Below are 22,418 nucleotides of genomic sequence, written 5' to 3'. Positions count from 1 at the left end.
GAGACCATCTATACATCGATGTAGGGCTTTCTTCAACACAGATGTGGACTGTGACATCATGATTAACAACATTTGTGAGAGCTTCAATGCCTGGATATTAGATGCTAAGGGTAAACCCCCTGTGACTATGTTCGAAGAATTAAGGGTGAAGCTAATGAGACGGATTGCTCTGAGGAAGGAAAAAATGGAAGGGTACCATGGGAATATCTGCCCCAAGCCAAGGGCTATTATAGAGAGAAACAAGGAAAAGGCTACTTTGGAATGTATTGCAACATTCAATGGTGGAGACATTGCTGAGGTTGAGAATATTGAGGGATCAAAGAATGTAGTGAACCTTGCAATGAGGACATGCACTTGTAGGAGGTGGGACTTGACTGGAATCCCCTGCAAGCATGCTATTTCTGCCATATACATGAAGAGGGAAGACCCAGATGCATGCTATCTCAAGAAGACCTATATGAGTATCTATAGCAACTTGGTCCAGCCTGCCAATATACAAGGCAACCTGGAAGACCAAAAACAAAAAGATTCAAGCATGCTTCAGAAAAGGTGACAGATGATGGTGTTAAACTAGGAAGGGTACAAAGATCGCTGAGGTGTCGCAATTGTGGCCAAGTTGGTCACAACATCAAAAGTTGTCAAAGCATTTACCCCCAAAAGAAAAAAGACTGCAGCATTGAATTGAAGAGGAAGAATTCCAATGAGGAGGGACAAACTTCTGAAAATCAGGTAAAATGGGAGTATGAAGTAGTTATATGACTCAAGTAATTGTCATTTGAAGTGTGGTTGTCAATTAACATGGTTATTACTTGTTCCTTATTTGTTGCATTCCAAGAAAGCCAAGAAACAGTCCATGACCAATAATGAATTGAGGCAGAAAGCCAAGGAAAGGGCAGAGTACCAAAGGGTAACATCACACTCATTATCTTCTCTATATGTCCATGTATGTAATGCTCAACCTTTTTTAAACTCTGCTCATGTACTTCTATTGGGTTTGTGTATGTTTCCAGAAAAAAATGGCTGCCTTGAAGGCATCAAGGTTGGAAGCAAATAGGTCAGCTTCAAAAGCATCAAGGCCTCAACAAGCTGCAAAATCTGCTAAGCAAACTTCGAGGCATGTTCAAGCTGCATCTGCCCCGAAAACTTCAAGGCCTCAACAAGCTGCATTTGCCCCAACAGGTTCAAGGCCTGTCCAATCTTCTAAGGCGTCAAGGAAGCAGGATGCAACAGCTACAAGGTCCTCTAAAAGGATCAAGCAATACTCAGGTAAAGGAGATGGAAAATAGTTGTCGAAAGGGAACGGACATTAGCAAGCACATGATTAATTTTTAGGCATCCTTTTTTTGGGCAACCTTGTGCTGTGACACTTGGTTGCTAGCTCTAATCTTTTGATAAGATGATTAGAGCTATCTTCAATTCCAGCAGAATTGGTACTTGAACAATTATTGAGGATGTAATGCTCATATTTTTCTTATTTTGGGTAAATTAGATCTCTGTTTTGTGGCTTGCTAATACCATGTGTTTTGGGTTTATTATGAATGTAGGTGAATGGTTGTCTTGAACCTTCATAGTTGATGAACCTTAATTGCTCAATTTATGCTTCCAGCTTACTCTGATTGTTTGGGTTATTATGCCATAGAAAATTATCAGCTATCATTTTTTGGTTTATGATCTATGTGATTTGGGGATTTGGAGCAACAAAATTGACCAAGTTAGGAGTGAAAAAATGGAAAAATTGAAGCAAAGGGTAAGTACGTTGGACATTTTTACTTTGAAATTTAATGAACCTAGCTGACTTGACATGGAAATGACTACCAAGTCAGCGAGATAACGGAGTGTTGGACGGAGGATTGACGGCAGGGACGAATTGGGAGGAAATTGAGAGTTCAGAGATTTTTTAGGTGAAATTCAAAGGTCAGGGACTGAAACGATGAAACCCTATAAGTATAGGGAGTGAGCAGTATTTAATCCATAAATAAATTACTTGAAGGAATTGTAGAAGGCATTCAAATTTAACATTTCAAAATCCCGCGTTCAGCAGCTTAGAAAATATCAAGTTTCCTGCTTGTGCAATTTCACTTCCCTCTTATATGGAAACCCTTAAATTTAGACTTCCCTCCAACTCCCCCATTTTAGCTATCAGATTCATTTCATTTCTCTTCCCATCACCATAGTCCTCTCACTTTCCTTCAACCTCCACTTACTTCCCGATCTCCATCACCCTTCGCTCTGCACCCTCGCTTCTCTCTCTCTCTCTATGTTCCTCCCGTCCTCCCTATCGAAGAAGCCCAAATCCAAAGTCTGAGCAAAGAAAATTCGCTCAGCACGAATGTGTAATGCTTTTCTCCATTTCAATTTGTAGGTAATGGGTAAAACCAAATTGGGGTTTCTTTCTTAGTTTGATTTTGGGGTTTCTTTTAGATCTGATGATGAACACGTACCAAGTTTCCAAGACGCGAGCCCAACACCTGCAGTCATAGTAATAGTCATTGTAATCGATAGCGGTGGAGGAATCAGAGTAATCAGGACGCAGAGCAAGGTCCAGAGGCAAATTTTTATCAATTTTGAATTTTTTTTTGTCTTATTAACTTTAGTCTTCATGATTAGTAGAATCAGAAGGATTATTATAGAAAGTGATTTTCATTAAGTTGATGTTTACAATTGATAAACTGCAGTTACAATGCAGGCATTAAACTATATTTACAGCTAGAATAAAAACTGATAAGCAATTATAGCTCAGTATCAAAACAGCCTATGAACAAATCAATGGAGAAGAAATAGATGACTTGATTTCAGGAGAAGATTGATTCTCTCTAACACCCCCCCCCCCCCCCCCCTTTTAAACTTGGCGGGTCCGGATGAACAAGTTTGCCTGAAAGTAGAAGATGACGTGACTTGTGAAGTGGTTTGGTGAGTAAATCAGCTGGCTGATCAACAGAGGGAATGAAGCAGACTCGATGACTGCCAAGAGCAACTTTTTCGCGAACATAATGATAATCAAGCTCAATATGCTTAGTTCGAGCATGAAACACAGGATTGGATGCCATGTAGGTAGCACTGAGATTATCACAATGCAATAAGATGGGGAACTGAATGCGAGCACCAAGTTCATAGAGCAGATAACCCAACCAAGTAGTTTCAGCGCAGGCATGCAAGAGAACGGTATTCTGACTCGGCACTCGAGCGGGCAATCATGGGCTGCTTCTTGGAGCACCAAGATATCAAATTTGAACCAAGATACACAAGATAACCTGACGTGGAACGGCGGGAGTCAGGACAGCTCGCCCAATCCGCATCAGAGTAAGCGGAGAGGTGTACTGGCTGATGCTGAGGTGCAAAGGATAAACCATGACCAAGAGTTCCTTTGACATAGCGAAGAATACGCTTCACGGCAACAAGATGAGGAAGACGAGGTTGACTCATAAACTGAGAAACCGAGTTGACCGCAAAAGCGATATCCGGACGTGTAATCGTGAGGTGCTGTAAAGCACTGACGAGTGTCCGAAATATGGTGGGATTATCAAGTAACGCACCATCAGTGGCAGTGAGCGTATCTTTGACAGACATAGGGGTACTCATCGGCTTGGTAAGCAACTATCATGTTTAGAAAGGAGATCATGAGCATATTTGACCTGATTAAGGTGAAGCCCATGAGAGAAGGTGTGAACCTGGAGACTAAGAAAGTAGTGCAGTGGCCCCAAATCCTTGATGTCAAAACCACGGGCAAGAGCATCAATGAAGCTCTGAAGAAGGCGATCATTGCTACCCGTGACCACAATGTCATCAACATACAACAAAAAGAAAATAGTGTGCTGACCATAAGCAAAAATGAATAAGGAAGAGTCTGCCAAACTTTGGGTAAACCCAACAGACAACAGAAAGGATGTCATCCTCTGAAACCACACTCAAGGAGCCTGTTTAAGGCCATATAGTGATTTGTGGAGTTTGCAGACATGAGTGGGCCGAGATTGATCAACGAAACTAGGAGGTTGAGTCATGTAGACATCCTCCATAAGAAAACCATGGAGAAAAGCATTCTTAACATCTAATTGACGAAGAGACTAACCACGAGACACAACAAGACTAATAACAGTACGTATTGTAGGAGGTTTGATAAAAGGACTGAAGGTCTCATGGAAATCAATACCTTGCTGTTGGTGAAAACCTTTGGCCACAAGTCGTGCTTTAAAGCGTTCAACGGAGCCATCCGGATTCAGCTTCACTTTGAAAACCCATTTGCAGCCAACAGTGTTCTGTGTGGGAGAAGAACGAACCAAAGACCAAGTGTTGTTCTTCATCAGAGCATTGATTTCTTCAACCATAGCAGCACGCCATTCAGCCTTCTTTGAAGTTTGATAGTAACATGTAGGTTCAACCGAGTCAACCATGGTGAGGAGGAGGAATAGGATACCTGACTGTGCCATCACCTGGGATTCTGGGTTTTTGAGTACCATCCTGAAGGCGCGTGACCATTGGGTGTTTCGGAGGAGGATTGGTGTCCACCAGCGCTGAAGGAGGTGGAGAATTGGACTGGAGAGAAGGGTCGTCGGTGGGATGCGGATCTTGACCTGGAGCGACAGAAGCTGAGGATGCTGCGGTGGTGTGGATGGGAGGACCGTCGCTGCCGTGAGGAGAGGCAACGTGCAACGACGGAGCAGAAAAATTGGAGGTAGGCCGGGGTCGGCGATGGTATGTGATAATCGGTGGAGATGACGGAGGAATTGGTGGAGGAGGTGCGACCAAGTCTGAGGCAGGTGATATCGATGATTAAGTTTGAACAAATGAGTTTGGCTGAGAGCTCGGGTTGCGTGGCAAGTGGGCCGCTGGGAGGAGAACTGGGCTGGTTAATTGAGTGAACTCCAATGATTTGGAGTCTTGAACTGACGGGTCCTGCAATTTTTTGTAAGGAAAACTAGTTTCATCAAATAAAACATGCCTAGAAACGTAGACACGACCAGTTGTTGGATCTAGACACCGATAGCCTTTATGTTTAGGGTTGTAGCCTAAGAAAACACACTCAAGACTACGACTAGAGAGTTTATTTAAGACATAAGGACCTAGATGAGGGAAACAAGAACAACCAAAGACTCAAAGAGACGAATAAGACGGCGGAGTACCATAGAGACGAGTATGGGGTGTGTCCCAATCAAGGACCGGTGTAGGAAGAAGATTAATAAGATAAACGAATGTTAAGACGGCCTCAACCCAAACATTATGTGGAGTACCCAAAGTAAGAAGAAGAGCGCGAGCCATGGTAGCGGTGTTTACGCTCGGCAAGGCCATTTTGTTGTGGAGTATGAGGACAAGAAAACCTCTGTTGAATTCCCAGGGAGTTACAATAGTTAGAGAAAGCATGATTGACATATTCAGTACCATTATCGCTTTGTAGAAATTTGATGGAATTTTGGAATAAATTTTGGATCATAGCGACAAAGGTTTGAAAATGAGGAAGAACTTCATTTTTGCGACGCATGGGATAAATCCAAGTATACCAAGAAAATTCATCAGTAAAGAGCACATAATATTTGAAACCACTGACAGAATAAGTAGAAGAAGACCAAACATCACTATGAATTATGTGAAATAGAGTAGTTGCAGCTGCATTATTAGATTGAAAAGGCAACTGATGAGATTTGCTTAACGCACAATCTTTACAAAATGACTGAAAAGATAATTTAGAACCAATAGAAGACCATAAACGAGCTAAAACATGTGACGAAGGGTGGCCCAAACGGTTGTGCCAGACGGTGGAGTGAGTGGATGCAAGAGCATGAGGAGTAGGAGACACACTTGACAGATTTAATGGATAGAGACCATCTTTACATGGGCCCTGAAACAAGAGACGACCAGTAAGTAAGCAATAGATTTGATAAAAACCATGAGCGAAAAGGAAAAATACACGATTATCTTTCGTGAATCGAGCAACTGACAAGAGATTTTTACGAATGGATGGAATACGAAAGACGTCATATAAAGAGACTTGAGAAGATCCTAAGGAAAAAGGAAGGGTACCAGTATGAGAAATGGGCATTGAATCCCCATTACCCATATACACATTATGTGGGCCACCATAGGGTTGAGAATTATGGAGAGTCATAGAGGTCATGTGATGAGTAGCACCCGTATCCGGATACTAATTGGGATCAGCAACAAAATGGGCTCCAGCAAAAGGTGCAATAGTAGATGGCCCAGGAAATTGATGGGGACATTGATGCAGCCCATGGTGGTTGGTATGGCAATTGGGACACCAAGTTGGGGCTGGGCCGAGAAGCCCATTAGGTGGTGAAGGGCGCACAGCCCAAGCAGGAGAAGTAAAAGGCCCAAGAGAGGGGGCGTGCATCTGTTGCCTAGGAAAAGGTGCCGCAACCTGAGAGTGATGACCACGGTTGGAGCGGCCAGTGTTGGAGCGACCGCCTCTGGAAAAATTTCTGCCGATGTTGGAGCGATTGTCACGGCGGGAAGAAACTTGGCCTTGATGATAGAGAGCAGTGACCGGAGTTGACTCAGAGGAGCGAGATTGAGAAGCTTCAAAGGAAAGAATCCTGGCACGCAGCTCTGTAAAATCTGGGAGAGGTGATTTCTGAGTGAGAGCAGTTCGAAGCAAAAGATAGTCAGGACCAAGGCCATGGAGGGTTGCAAGTACCAAGTCTTCATCCGGAACGGGTTTGTTGATGGAGGACAAGGAATCAGCAATAGACTTGGCGTGGCGAAGATACTCATCAACGGATTGGGTTCCTTTTTGAAGATCAAGTAGCTGAATTTTGAGATTGGCAGCGCTAGCCACAGAGCGCTGAGAGAAGTGTCGAGCAAGACAATCCCATATTGGAGTGGTGGGAGAGGACATGATGGTGGGTGCAGGTGCATATGGAGCCATCAATATAGCCCCAAAGATTATTTCCATTGAGGTACGGTTTGAGTTGATGAAGCCAAACCAAGTAGTTGGATTCGGTGAGTTTGATGAAGTTGGAGGTGTTTGGAGAGGGATTGGAGGAAGGGGTGAGGGCAGCCATAGGATCGAGAGGACAAGGATCGAGATGACAGAGGAGAAGGAGCAAGGTGAGAACCTAAACTACTGACACCATGTAGAAAGTGATTTTCATTAAGTTGATGTTTACAATTGTACACATATATAGTAGTAATAAACTGATGTTACAATGCAAGCATTAAACTATATTTACAGCTAGAATAAAAACTGATAAGCAATTATAGCTCAGTATCAAAACAGCTTATGAACAAATCAATGGAGAAGAAATAGATGACTTGATTTCAGGAGAAGATTGAGTCTCTCTAACAATTATTCCTTTAATTTTTAAGCAAATCTAGTTGATGCTGATTTGCCTTATGAGAATTGCTTAGCTTGGATTGTGGTTTGAGGTTATTGGTTCAGCTAGACCTTGGTCTATGATCTTAATGTGCTGTTGGCTTTTTTGCTAAATATAGTTTACATCATGGTTTGACCGAAAGTGTTGATTATTAGTTTGTGTCTAGAATTTAGAGGTTGTAAGTATTTAGAATTTTGAGAATAGCATATCATTGACTGTCTTGAAATGTTCTCTTCTGCCTGCAGTGATTACTTGTTTAAGCTTTTGTTGATTGGAGACCTTGGGGTTGGAAAGTCGTGCCTTCTTCTGAAGTTTGCTGTAAGTTGTTGATGTTCTGGCCATTTAGTTTCTGCAGCATTTTCTTCCTTTATACTGCTTCAAGTTGGCTTGCATAAATGGGAACTCATATGGTATTGCTGGTAGAAGTGAAAGGGAAGCAAGGATAGAAGCTTGGGTGGCTGTGCTATAACTAGAGGTTTATAATACATATAGGTATAAGTAGTTGTTGCTCGTTGTTCTAGATTTGAAACTTACATTATAATACACTGGGAATTTGAGTAGGCTGTTGTTGGCTAAAGTTCGAGGTATTTTGCTTTCAAAAGTTAAAGGCAGCAGTGCATGTGAGAGTTCAGGCATGGTTTATATCAACAAACTGCAGGAGTTGCCTTTTGACCATTTGCCACTTAAATAAGAAGGTTGAGTCAAGTAGCACTTGCCCATATTCTTGACAAAATATAAAAAAACTTTGGACTTGGGCAATAGTATTGTTTGATGATAATTGCTTCTAACATAATCTCTTTTACTTGGAAACATTGTATGCTTTGTACATGTCATCTTCAATGCACCATTCTACGTTTAAACACACTAGTCTTTATCATTCATGTGGTATAAAGATTTTCGGCATGGTGATTGGGGTAAAGTTAGTCTCCCTTTCCTATTGTCTATGATCAATTAAGATTGCATTGTAATTAGAATACTGGATAAAAATACATCTGAACTCTAATTAAGTTGTATCTGTTTTCTTGGTATCTACCTTAATTGATTTATCAATTTCCATATGGATTCTTGTTCCATGTCTGACCATTTATGCTTATGATCAGACTACAAATGGAGAGTGTTGATCCAGCTCAAATAACACACTTTTAATCGACATGAGCAAATGGATAATATTTTTATGGAGATGTCACATTGTTTTAATTTATTTTAGAAGAGTAATTTATTTTGGTAGTTACACAATTGAAAGATGTAATGAGGTCTCATGAAATCTTTTACACTTCCAATTGCAATTTCATAATTGGAGTTGAATGAGATGATGATGATTTAATGAAATGTTTCTTATCCATTTAGTTTGTTGTACTTTAATTTCTTTGGCTAAGATGGTTGCATGATTTTCTAATTATCAACCAAGATGAAATACAGCCATCAAAACAAAATGAAATTAATATAGGATTTCATAGCATCAAACAACAAAAGAAAATGCAATCAAGCTGTGAGGCAAGTGATGAAGGTGAGTGCATGCTTTAGTGAGCTCTGGCTGCTACTTGGTAACACAATAATGCACACTGATAAAGCAAAAGCAACGAATTAAGTTGCTGCGGCTGCAATATTCAAAGAAGGAAAACTAATTTACATTCAACGATTACAATCTGTAAAAACAAAATCAAAGAAGTGAAACTGAAATTGATTCCAAATATATATACAGTTGTTGAGAGAATGCCAACAACCCATAAACTAAGAAACCCAGGCTTTTCTTAAGTAGAAAATGCCATTATAAGAGAAGGAGAGTGCAATAATGCAATTGGAGAGGACTAAAAGTTGTCGTCTGCATCCGCTGTTCGATTACCCTGTTATGAAAGTATTGGAGTGAAACCTTCACTTATTTCCCATAAACCAAACTTGTGCATGCTAACAAGTCCACCTCTTTTGTAATCCATTTTACCGACTTTCTCGTCAAAGCCAACTTTTTCTTCAACAAATCAACCTTAAATACTAAAGAGAGTTAAGCACAGTTTTGAGTTGGCAATTGTTTAACTAGATTGCACGTCAAGATATTTGGAGTAGGATTACAGGTTTTTACTAGAATTCCGTTGCTCTAATTCCTAATTGATTCAATATTCGGTTTCTTTTGTCTGCAGACCGTAGCCCTCAAGGTTGGTATGTAATGTCAAGGGTTTTTTGGAGCTGTAAAAGGAGGGTGTTCTTGGCAAGCGGGAAGGTTTCGTCAACCTACGTAAACTTTCGTCAACTTTCCTGACACTACGTAGGGTTTTATCAATCTTCATAGGGTTAAGTCAGTCTCCATAGCCTTACGTCATGCTTCAGAAGTTTACGTCACCTTACGTAACTTCATGTTATGTTTTGTAATTGCCCATCCACTCTGTCATGTTGTGTCTATATGACTATATACATAACATTTCATCACATTTAGTAACATTTTCTAGTCTACAAAATAAATATTTTCTATGGGAAACAATATCATGACAACTGTAGAGTTCAAATTTTTTTACACAGTAAAAGAGCTGGCTTGAAGCTCATTTCTGTTCTCCATCAGTTTTCAATCTATGGATTGAGCAATTGTTATCACCTAATTAAATTAAATCGACTTTCACCAAGAAAGCTTTTCATGTAATTTGATCATACTTGAAGAAACGTTTTTTGAGGAATTCTGAATTAGTTTTTTGAGGAATTCGTGGAGAAAATCAAAGGACTAAATAAAAAAAGATGAAAAGATAGAGCCCATGTCTGCAGTAAACTCTTAAAATTTTCAATAAGGTACATTCACAAGAATATTGTAGTGTTCAACATTTTTTAATAAACTACTACTAATTCTATTCAAATCGAACATGACTAACAATTTTTTGATCTCGCAGGTAAGCTACATATATCTCATCTGCAATTCAATTGGTATTGTAATAACATGAGATTCTTAAGCTGTCATTCTGCCCTGCTGTTCAGGCCCAATATATTACAACTTGCTTTGCAATTGTTGTTCAGTCGCATGAAATTTCCTTCCGCATTGCAATTGCTATTCAGGAACCATGAACTTCCTATTCGGCATGTAGTTCTTCTGAGTCATACCAATAATACATGAAATACATTCCAAAAATAGTATGCTGCGAGTTATTCCAGAAAAATATGTACGACTTGGTGACTAGAAATATTATGTCATTGAAACAGAAAGTACCTCAAAGCAAACACCAAATAAAAATCATACATAAGGTATTTGAAAATATGCTATGAACGGATTGACATAAGGCACCTGATTCAGAACTTTCCATTGATCTGCTCCTATTCAATCAAGTTTGTTTGTAAATGCAATTCTTGGAACCTCGTATTTTTTCATTTGCCTATCAACAGTAATTGACTGACTGATCTGTACACCACCAATGCTTACTGATCCGTACACCACCAACGCTACAAATGACAAAGATGGCTCCATCAAGAACGTGATCAGGGGTTTCAATAATGTTAATCTGCAATAGCGAAGTTCCAGTTTTATAAGAGATTCTAATGATATAAAAGGACTGCAACAACATCTTTTCCCTTTCATTCTGGAACTTCACTATAGAGCTTATGTCTTAAGAAAATAGTACCTAAAATCTCAGGCCATTTGGATTTTATTTGAAGTGCTAAATAACTAACCAAAATGCCTTACAGATTTGTTGTGACAGAAAACAGATATGGCTAAGCCAATTTCACAATGACATAACTATCTGAAGTAAAGTCTGAAAATGGTGTCATAAATTTTGTTGGAAAGTTAGGAATGTCTACGTTCAGTTTGTGAACAAGTTTGAATAAAGGAAACTATTGAAATCAAATGAAACAAACAGAACATAGTGACAATTGAAGAATTTTCTGATGCAGACCCTCAACTTCGAAAAATCATAACTTATTCTAGAAAACTCCTTTTCATGAGATTTCAATTCTGAAATGATCTTTACAAGGTCTACTGAAACTTTCATGAAGACACCAATTTCAAATACCCAGCTGACATGTACAGTTTTTAGTAAAAAGGCAACTGGGTCAAAAACTACAGAATGCAGACCTCTGTTTTTAGCCTCAAAATTAACCACTAAATCTTAAATGAAATTGTACGAAACTATAAACATATTAAGTCTAAAGTATAAGCTTTCAACACATGCAAATGGTTTCTAAAATGAAGGTCTAGATCAAAGGATATGGTTGCTCAAATTTAACTAAATGATCATGGTACAGAAATCGCCCAATTAAATGTTTTCTCAGTTCCTACTAACTTTAAGGTTCCTGATCAGTTCTATCACTTCTATGGATGTGCAACAGATGCATAGAGGTTTGTTCATCACTGTTGTCAAAACAAAGTAAGAATTCGAACCTAACATCAACCTAAGAATTACTCAGGACACCCACCTTCAAAAAGCCAAGTTTCTAATCCCTATCACTTATGACTTGATCACCAAGCATTCAATAGATAAACTTGATTGTACAATCCTATCTCTTAATAGAAACCTTCATCAGTAAGTATTGTAGAGATAGGAATGAAAGTTCTTATCCCTATATAACTTCATGACCTTTGTTGTATGTACACACATATTGGATTTAATTCAGTTCAACTCATCTCTAACAAGAGATTGCTACATACTTGTGCAGAAAGATGCATGTGCTTAATTACCAAGGCATGTAAATATCAATTTGCAGCTGTTACATTATAACATTTGACATAGTCGAAAATGTCTCATTTCCACTTCGTGCTTTAAATATTTCAAGCTATGATTAATACTTTAACAGATTCATTGATTGGGTTTATAAGATCTTGTCCAAAAATTCTTAAACCCACCCATTCATTCAGTAAAACTAGTTTCCTACAAGTCTATATGTAATAGGTGATAGACTGCTTGAATACACGCACACACATAAGCTCATAAAGAAAATATTATCACTTGAATATGTACTTAAAATTCCAGGTTGTTACTTAAAATTCCAGGTTGTTACAACACTACACCAACATATCTCTGGTTCCAACTTCATTAATATTATTTCTCCTAAATTAATGTAATGTAACAACCTAACTAGTTCTTCCCTCCTTCTGGTGCTCCAGGTTTCAATTGAGAATACAATTAGCAACAAAACAATATCCAAGTCCATTTCCATAAGTTTTTTAATATAAAGAAAAACCTCTTAAACATTCTATGTATAGCTGAAACTTTGTCATTCCATTACATTTTGCATATCCTAAGCTCAAAAACCGAACTTCATCAGTGCATTTCTTACTATTCAAAACTTACATTCAGCTTTCTTGGACCACTAGTTAAAATTAATCAAGGGATATAGAAATTTGATAATTGATCACCTCATCATTATCAACAAGTTCAAAACTTTAACAATCCAACCAAACCAACACCACTACTTAGCTAAAGGGAGCTGAAGTAAAATAAATGATGAAATTATGATTTTACCTGATAAGCATTCCAAGTGCAGTAAACTGAATGGTAATTCCCTTCTCTCTCTCTCTCTCTCTCTCCCCCCCCCCCCCCAACCAAAAATCTCGTGGATCTTTCCGGTGTAGTAGAATATACGAAGCCCTAATCACATCGTTCGTGCTCCTCAGCAATCGGCATCACTCATAATCGATCGAATAGCAGTCATGTGGCTCTCATGTTCTGCTTGTGACCCGACCGGCTTCTAAAGGTTGTGGCACTGGCTGGGAAACAATCAGGACATCACGTGCAGCCCATGTGATGAACAGTACTCGCGCTGCACGGTGCAGCGCTCCACAATAGACAATCCTGCTGTCATCCATTTAATAAGGATTGAGGGAAGGGAAGGCGTGGTTGACTGGACTTCATTCACTCGCTCTATAATCAAGTCTAGGTTGAGTTGCTATGTACGCAACTCTATTTCCTATTTCACTAGCTTCAGAATTCCTCCCTTTTTCTTCTTCATGGAGTTTGCCAGCAGCATTGCGGATGACGTCTTGGGTAGGCTAGCTTCACATGCTTCCCAACAGATCTCCTTGGCATGGGGTGCCCAACTTAAGCTCAGCAAGCTCAACAACACCTTATCTGCCATCAAATTAGTGCTCGAGGATGCAGAGAAGAAGCAAGTGAGAAATCCCCTAATCACTCGTTGGTTAGGAAATCTCAAAGATGTTTGTCATGACGTTGATGATGTCTTGGACGAACTGGACTTCCAAAAGCTGCGGTTGAAAGTGGAGGTCGACAACTGTGGGAAGATCAAAGGAAAGGTACGCCAATTTTTTTCCCGATGGAATACAGTAGTGTTTAACTTCAAAATAGGACATAAAGTGAAAGAGATTAGAGAAAGACTAGTTGAAATTGATAATGAACACAGACAGTTTGCTCTCCTTGAGTTTGCTAAGATAGCTGAAGATCCTCGTGCGCCCCATCAAGTGCACGATGACAGGAGGATGACTACCTCTAAAGTTGAGGCTTCAAATGTTATTGGAAGAGATGATGATAAAAAACAGATTATCAAGCATCTCTTGAATGACACTGATTTCTCCAGTGAGGAGAATGTTTCTGTTGTTTCCATAATTGGGTTAGGAGGGTTGGGGAAAACAACACTTGCTAAATTGGTGTACAATGATAGCATGGTAGAAGAAAATTTTGAGACAAAGATGTGGATATGCGTCTCAAACAACTTTGATATTCAAACATTAATTCGAGGTATTACTAATGCTGCAAATGGACCAAAATGTGAGGATGAAAGTTTGGATCTTTTGGAAAGAAAATTGCAAGATACTCTTAGAGGTAAAAAAATTTTATTGGTGTTGGACGATATTTGGGATACAGAGTCGATTGGAGTAACAATTGAAAAATGGATTGATTTAAAAACTTTGTTAAATGTGGGAGCTAATGGAAGCAAAATCATTATAACAACAAGAAATAAATCAGTCGCTTTACTTGTGAGTCCCTTATACATGCATTCTTTAAAAAGTCTTTCCCACAAAGATTGCATGTCCTTGTTCATCCAAAGGGCATTTAAAAAAGGAGAGGAGCAGTGCTATCAACATTTGATAGAAATTGGAGAGGATATTGTGAAGAAGTGTGGTGGTGTTCCTTTAGCGGTAACTACTGTAGGGAGCATGCTCTATTTGAATAGAGAGCAACACCATTGGTTGCGTGTCAGAGATGATGACATGTGGAGTATAGGGAATGACAATATTTTACCTGCACTCAAATTGAGCTATGATGCACTGCCACAACACTTGAAACCGTGTTTTGCATTTTGTTCACTTTTCCCAAAGGATTATGAATTCGACAGTGGCTTCTTGGTTCCATTGTGGATAGCACAAGGATACCTCAAAACATGTAAGAAAAATGAAGATTTTGAACATATGGGTATAGAGTATATAAGACAGTTTTGCTCTAGATCTTTGTTTCAAGTTGAGATAGATGTCAAAACATTTATAAGTTTTAAAATACATGATCTAGTTCATGATTTAGCAATTTCAGTGGCACAAGTAGAGTACTCCACAATCAATTTCCGTCCCTCTAGTGCTTTGGAAATGGTTCGACATGTGTCAATATCCAAAAAAGACTTGCTTAGAGAAGAGGCAGTTTCCTATTTCATGCTCAAGTCAAAGAAATTGCGAACCATTCTAGTTCTTGAAGATGCCCAGATAGATCAATGTTTTGTGAAAACATGCATCTCGAGATTTAAATATATGCGGGTGCTAAATCTCTGGGGGTCGCCTCTAGAGGAGCTACCAAGTTCTATTGGTAGTTTGTTTCATTTGAGATTCCTCAACTTGTCTGGTAATAGTGAGATAAAAAGGCTTCCCAATTCCATCAGTAAGCTGCTGAATTTGGAGACCTTGCACCTTCACAAGTGCGACGCACTTGAGGAGATACCCAAAGACATAGGCAACCTGATCAACCTACGAAGCTTGACGATAACAACGCAACAGACGTATTTGCCCAAAGGAATTAGACGCCTCACCTTACTTCAATCTTTACATTTTCATGGATGTGTCAATCTTGAATCTTTGGGCGAAGAGATCCAATTCCTCAACAACCTTCGCACTTTGTGGATTAGCAGGTGTAATAATTTGGAATCCTTGCCACCAAATATGAAACATATGACCGCTTTAGATACTTTGCTTATCGATGATTGCGAGAAGCTTCAGGTGATGATGAGATCAGGGAAAGGTCCCCAACGTCTTCGATCATTGATTATCGCGGATTCAAGTTTGGAGGCTTTGCCCCCTTGGCTCATTGAACATTCTGCAGACACTCTACAGAGCATATATCTTTCTGAATGTCATAATCTCACGGCACTTCCGGAGTTGATAAACTTCCGATTCCTCGAGCAACTACACACTGAAAAATGCTCCAAATTGTCGGCTTTGCCGCAAGGGTTGCATTGCCTTACTGAGTTGAGAGGATTGAAGATTGGAGGGTGTCCTGAATTGAGCAAAAGCTGCAAAAGGCAATTAAAAGGTGAGGAGTGGTCAAAGATGGCATGTCAGGTGAAGATTACACTCGACGCTGATGATGAAGAAGATGAAGCCGACAATCGCTTGGCCGACGGTAGGATCGCGTACCTCACAACGCGCCACCCGCGACGACGGCGTTAGTCACCTCAATTCGTCGTCTCCAGGTAACGAATCAGAATTCAATGAGATAATTTTGATTGAATTGGGAAATTTTGATTGTGATCTGTGTGCTGATTGATGTAATTGCTTGGTGAAGCTGGAATAGGGGAGTGCTCTGTTCAGTTTCTCATGAAATCTTTCCTGCATTTGAAGATTGGTCATCATGTTATCTGTCTTATTAAGCTACTTGTTCTTATTTTTAGTATCCCTGCTAGGTTTGGAATCAGGTGGCTCAAGGAGACCTGTGATAGAGTGGTCTGTGGCCGGTAATGGTTGTTTCATCAATTTTAATGAATATATATCGGTTTTGAGTGAGATATCTTGTTAACGATGTTGCCATGCTTTGCTATGAGTCCTGCAAACCCATATGACCCATTTTATATCAAAATTTCGTATCACAACACATGGTTTTAAGATTTTTCATGAAAAGTTTACTTCTAATTTTTTGAGTTTGTATGGTGGTGGTAAGTGGTAACAAAGAAGAGTTTTATAAGGTGCAGTTGGCAACTTGGAATGTTTTTCAAATGTACATCTTATGAATCTTAGAAACCTCAGTGGGTTTGCCCGGGTTTGATATTTGACATGGTTTATGTGAAAATGTCTTACTAGTCTTAGAAACCTAAGTGGGAGCTATCTTTGGATTGATAATATTCGGTAACTGATGCTTGCAGTGATGCAGGACAAGTAGCAAAAGAACTGTAGAACTAGGGTTTGTTTGAGTTGAGTACTCTTGGATTTGGTTGCTGTGCTCTTGTTTTTTTTAAGAAGAAAAGGGATTTAGAATAAGAAAGTTAAGAAGAAAAGGATAGAACTACCAGCATCACACCAGTAAGTTTCTAGGATAAGGCTACTAGCATCACACCAGGAGGGTTTCTAGGCATCACACCCAGAGGTCTTAGGCATCACACCTAAGGTTAGGTTGCATCACACAAACCCGGAGAGAAATATGAAAATAAAAGACTACAAAGGCCTCTATATATAGGGAGGCTAAGATAATTCTAGAATAATTAGGAATATCTTAAAGAATCCTAAAGAAATAATCCTAATAATTATAAGAATCCTAACAATAAAGCCTAGGTTTATTTGAAGATTTGGACTTAGAATATTCTGCTCGTATCCTTCATCATGCAGTTTCACCAATAATTAAGCCATTGCAATCCCAAACTCACCTGTAATTTGCTCATGGAACTACAATGCCCTTCCATCTAAGTCATTTTACTTTTCTCTTGGTCAGTGTCAAGTAAGATTGTGCATGCATTAAAAATATAAGAAGAAAATGGTTTACAATTGCTTTATTATGCTCAGTTGATGCTGAGAAAATAAAATAAAAGAATGATCAGGCTGACCACTGATTCAATCGTGAAACCGATCTTACTACTAGAAAACAGAAGGAGCACAAAATGTGGACCTTTAGATCCAACCTTAATCTGAGGGTGTGTTTTTGCTCTGTGTTTTGTTATTTTCGAGTTTTTCTCTTTTGTGCCTGCTGATTAGTTATTTTGCTTCATGTGGGTTTAAATTTGAATCCGTTGACTTTTTTCTTTCTTTTTTTCTTTGTGTTTCTGTGAATATGAATGAGCTTACAAATGAAGAAAAAGTGAACAGCACTTGATGTGAATTTGGAAGAAATAAACTTGAGAATTTGCTAGAGGCGGTGTATGTTCTGAATTATATGATTGTCATTGTAACAAAGCCTTAGTTTATTTGCAGCTGGACTACATGGTATTCTGCTGATTTCATATAGCTTGAAATATATTTGTTCTGTGAATAAAACAGTGAACTTCAAACTCTGAAATATCTCTTCTTATTTTATGATTGGCATATGATGCAGCTTGCATTGGGTGAGTTTTTTGGGGTGCAGCAACTGACTGCATTGCAACTACTAGGTTTTCGAAAGCACTGGATTTACCTGATTTCAGGAAAGAGATCCATCTACTGATTTCAGGTTCCATTTCCTTCTATTCCTCTGTTGTTCTGCCGCTAATTTCTTCCTAGTTTCCTCTTCCAATTTGTGGCATTTTCTTATTTGGTTACTTTGGATGATTTACCTGACAGAGATGCTGGATTTATTCCTTTGGAGAACTTCTTGTTTTTAGCAAATACATTTTCAGTAAAATCCAAAACTTGATCTGCAAATAGCAGGATAAAAACCTGAAGAAAGATGTTCCTCTTTTAATATTTTTGTATATCAATTTGCAGACATCTTTCCAATGCCTATTGAACAAGCAAGGAGGAAAACTAGCTGCTTGGTAGTACCCGTTTACCCGTTTGTTCCAATCAGGGTACTTCAAAATGAAGAAGTCCTGCACTGCTGTATTGTTCGAGCTTGGAGTAGCTTGGATTGGTCAAAGATGGCACGTCAGGCGAAGATTACACGACTCTTATGTGGATACTGATGATGAAGAAGATGAAGATGAAGGTACACCAATGATCGACTGAAGATGAAGAAGATGAAGGCACACCAATGATGAAGAAGATGAAGCTGAAGGTCAAGAAGGACCTTTCAATGACAATACCAAATCAACTGATACTTGGGTAACAAACAATCTGTTACTTACTGATTTCTTCTTTACATATGTGGCTTTCATATATCAGATAATTAAGAGTTTTAACAACAACAAAAAATGGTTAACAATATCTTATTTAAATCAAAATAGATCATAGATCATTAATTTCTTATTTTACACTCGTATATATGCTAGCTACTAGTTTTATGATCTTTACCTTGTCCAATCTTTCACGAGTGGATTGCAAGATAAAGTACCAATAGCTGCTTATTCAATAAAATATGTAAAATGAGGATTCAGATTTGGAGTTAGTACCAAAAGAAGGCGAAATTTTATTAATTACCCCATATTATAATCAGAAATGATTCTTATAACAAGCAAGCTGGCTACCTGATTTTCATAAACTTTTAACATGTAGGCTTTCCAGCAAAAGCATGCGTCCAGCCATTGGAGGTGCTTCAAAGTGAAGAAGTCATGCGCTGCTGTATTGTTTACTTGTTTTACGCTTGGATCATGTTCGAGCTTGGAATTAGAGAGATGTTGATGAACTCAAAAGTGATGTGTGATAAAGCAATGAGATTGTTCGAGTAGCTTCATTTGTGATGGTGTGATTTTACTGTATGATAAGGTATAAGCAAGAATGTTTCAAAAACTTCAGAAATGTATAGTCGAATTTGAAGCTGATCAAACTTTCAATTATTATAATCATCTGTGGAAGGCAGCCAAGCTTTGAAGCAAAGACATCCACTTTTGAGAAGGTTGTCTCTGGCTTAGGCCATGTTTGTGAGGATGCTCCTGTTGGCAGAGCCGATTGAGGACTCTGATACAGAGGCATTTATGTCAATTTACCGGTCGTATTGGCCAACCATTTATTGGCTAAATTGTTTTGACACTGTGAACAATTATTGTAAGAAGCAAGGCATGAACAGGAAAATACATAATGCCATGAGAGAAAATAAAAAATAAAAATAAAAAGTGCAAAGGAAATTTATATAACAATGAAGGAAATGGAAATGTGTTCGACTAGTAATAAAATTATTTCACTTTCTGGTACAAGCTAATGACAACTTTGGTTCTTTGTACAGAAAAAATAAAAAATAAGAAATAACAAGACATTATAAAAGCCTATCAAAGCTGATGGCCAAGATTTTCAAACTACCACCCAGGAAGTAATTTTAATGCCGAAGGTATTTCACACTCTAAAAGTGAAGAACATACAGGATCCCTTGGTTTATCTACAAGTTAGTCCTGCTTCGTGTCTCACCAACTGTTGGTCGTGTGTGAGCAAGTAAGCGCTTTGATCTCTCGAGAACACCAAAAAAGATTGAACCGCCAATCCCTATCCACAGCACTGTTGGTCCAATACCCTGGAATAAACATATATGTAAACAAAACTTGCATCAATCAGATTGCCTTCAGCAACAAACACATCATACCATGATTTGTAATGACTTGAGGGGACCATAAATTCATTAAGTTGTAATAACATGAGAGAACTTCCTGATTAATAATGACTTCATACATAGAGAATACTTCCCAGGAAGTAGATAATGTTAGTCTACGCATATCTATACAAATACAAACCAAGGGACTACTAGTCTCTTTTGTTTTACCTTTTCTTTTATTGAACTTAAGGACAAGTCTTTATGGCCCCAGAAAGGAGGAAATTAAGAGGCCAATTTCAACCAGCACAGTACAACTCTCTCATATTTTTTTTTATGTTCACAATAAAACCTCCATCTCACGCCTGGAAAGCAAAAAATGGAAAGCAAAAGCAACAGATAAAAGTGAAATAAACAAGTCTGGTGTTTTCAAAACAATTTTGGGTATGAAACATTCATTACCATAAAACAGAAATGCCCATCCGAAAGGTTTTTGGGCAACTAGTTTGGTGAGAATGGGTTAATGGATCTGCATGTGAGAAAAGGGTAGAGAACGGAGGGTTATTTTAAAAATATGAAGTTGTTGATAAGGAGTGAATTTCATACCCCAAATATAAATGCCTGAAATCAACTTTCTAATCTCTGACAGATGTTCAAAGCAAATCCCAATCTCAGAACCCTATCCCAAATGAACCCATCTCCTCAAACTTAGCTCCCTCAAAGATATATTTATTCGTTCCATCCACACGACCCACAAAGATGCTATCATATCACATCTTCCCAATACAGTTTCCCTCTTTGTGGCCAGCAAAGAGCTTATATTTCTCTGCCAACAATGCATTACATGAAGCTGGGTTATCTGAGTACACATTTTTACTTCCCAGTCACCATATTGATGTTATAGTCAAATGTAAGTCAAGTCAGCATATTAGTGAGGTCGAGTCAAAGTAACTACAAGATTCTTGATGAACAAGGTACAAGACTAAACAATCAATTTCACTTCCCCTAAGAAACATAACTTAAGAATTGAAGAAAAAACAAACTCAATATTAAGAGCACAACATTTTGCATAATTGTTTAAATTTTCAAGGGCTGCAATAAGATACATGGCAATCATATTTTATATTTTTATACGACAAGGGATATAAAGGCTCAATGCATACCTTCAAAAGAGCGGGAGGTCCTTCTTCCCTCACAATAGTCTGAACACAGTCAACAATTCCTTTGTACTGGTTGGCAGATCCCTTTTGAGAAAGAAAAAAAAAAAAAAAAGGAGAGCAAACAGCTGGAGGCACATAGCGTGGTTAGTTATCAATTTTGATTTGGCCTTAATTTTACAGCCCCTCATATATATGATAGAATAAAATATGGGACCGCTGCAATAAATTTCAGGCTTTACCACCAGGGCGCACATATTATTTGGAAGTAACATCAAGGGGAGACAAATATAATGCAGAATAGCAGATGGCCTTACCTGTACCATTAGTCTAGTTTTAATGACATCAAGGGGAGTGGTTATAGCTCCAGTTAATGCACCTAGAAGAGTTTGATATTAAATGTATCAGATAATTGCTTTAGGTCAAACAGATGGATAATTAAGTTAACTCTATTCGTAGTAAAAGACAATGAACAGTACTCTTCTATGAAGACAATCAGACAGACAGAAACTCGTCCCAACCAAACTAACCGAATTAAAACTCAGAACCAAGGACATGAACTAATTTTTTTCACCAGAACTTATCATATTTATCTCACAATACATAAGAAAGACAACGCACTATTGTTATCTGATTATCCTATGTTGCCAACATTAAGTGCACAGAGATAGTATGATACCACTTTGGTACTCTATTACAATTTATGCAGGAATTATTTGATTGTACACAGAATACTGTATATCTGCCAAGTTATTCTGGAGGTACACAAGTCAATATGAGGAGCTGAATAAGTAAAAACTCGTTTTAGAATATCTTATGTTCTGACAAATACTAGTAATCATCCCACCCCATGTAGGCTGAGGAGTACTCACGACAGACTTGAGTTGTCAGGCCCCAATGAGGACAGAAGAATTTCAAAAAGGGAGACCTTAGCACCAATTTTGTCTATATGGGACTCTGAATTTTCGGTGAGTTCCAAGTCGAGAGTTGTATTAAGTCGGTCTATGTATATAATCTATTACAAGAAACTCCATTTGTGACATGGCCTTTTGGGTATTACATCGATGTGCCATGAAGATTTCCATATATGTGAAGTTGTGGACTCTGAGTTTCTCAGTTGCTAAGGATAATACCAGCTATTATTAACATCAGTAACTGATGTAGAAATATTTTACTGACTGAATCATAGTGTGCAGCATACTTGGTAGGCATGCATGGATCATACTTAATAGATATAGCATAATATCCTGATATTGTTTGTAAACATTAATGTGTTCCCATTTTTAGGTAATAAGCTATGGACTAGTGTGAAAAACCAAAGTTCACACTCCTTAAGAGTTGCAATCAGACAAGAGAAACCAAAGGCAAGCACTGGATTAGTAAGCATGTTAAAGAAGATCCCACAACCATCCCCAAAAAAGAGAGTTGACAAGACTTAAAATAAAATAATATGATCG

General features: G+C 38.5%; 2 protein-coding genes and 1 long non-coding RNA gene across 17 annotated transcripts in view; 1 reads left to right on the top strand and 2 right to left on the bottom strand.

Annotated features, from left to right (window-relative positions):
* The window catches only part of LOC133724446 (S-adenosylmethionine carrier 1, chloroplastic/mitochondrial-like), a 41,593-nt gene that overhangs the window by 16,373 nt on the left and 2,802 nt on the right, over nt 1-22,418 (bottom strand). For 3 of the 11 annotated variants that reach the window (XM_062151187.1, XM_062151185.1, XM_062151186.1), the window contains exons 7-9: nt 21,279-21,340; nt 20,968-21,048; nt 19,410-19,789 (exon numbers count right to left, since the gene is read on the bottom strand). In XM_062151187.1, the coding sequence (XP_062007171.1) occupies nt 19,658-19,789; nt 20,968-21,048; nt 21,279-21,340 (275 nt within the window). In that variant the 3' untranslated portion in view covers nt 19,410-19,657. Of the gene's footprint in view, nt 1-19,409; nt 19,790-20,266; nt 20,334-20,967; nt 21,090-21,278; nt 21,341-22,418 lie in introns of those variants that run through there. The other 8 variants (XR_009853685.1, XR_009853687.1, XR_009853684.1 and 5 more) reach the window with 8 other exon arrangements.
* On the bottom strand, nt 10,047-11,221 carry LOC133725296 (uncharacterized). Its single transcript, XR_009854342.1, has 2 exons — nt 10,582-11,221; nt 10,047-10,389 (listed from the first exon to the last, which is right to left on the bottom strand). It is a non-coding gene; the product is annotated as an uncharacterized LOC133725296 (long non-coding RNA).
* LOC133724444 (putative disease resistance protein RGA3) overlaps nt 13,157-22,418 on the top strand; it is a 100,952-nt gene continuing 91,690 nt past the window's right edge. Inside the window, exons 1-5 of one of the 5 annotated variants that reach the window (XR_009853680.1) lie at nt 13,157-15,920; nt 17,747-17,860; nt 17,971-18,025; nt 18,115-18,450; nt 18,841-19,101. Coding sequence is in view for 1 of the 5 variants with exons in the window: in XM_062151182.1 (XP_062007166.1) it covers nt 13,240-15,897 (2,658 nt within the window). In the remaining 4 variants the exon portion in view is untranslated. Of the gene's footprint in view, nt 15,921-16,012; nt 16,111-17,746; nt 17,861-17,970; nt 18,026-18,114; nt 18,451-18,840; nt 19,102-22,418 lie in introns of those variants that run through there. The other 4 variants (XR_009853682.1, XR_009853683.1, XM_062151182.1 and 1 more) reach the window with 4 other exon arrangements.

Source organism: Rosa rugosa, chromosome 1 (genome assembly GCF_958449725.1).
Source record: "Rosa rugosa chromosome 1, drRosRugo1.1, whole genome shotgun sequence".
NCBI classification, from domain to species: Eukaryota; Viridiplantae; Streptophyta; class Magnoliopsida; order Rosales; family Rosaceae; genus Rosa; species Rosa rugosa.
This window is presented reverse-complemented; position numbering and strand designations above follow the sequence as displayed.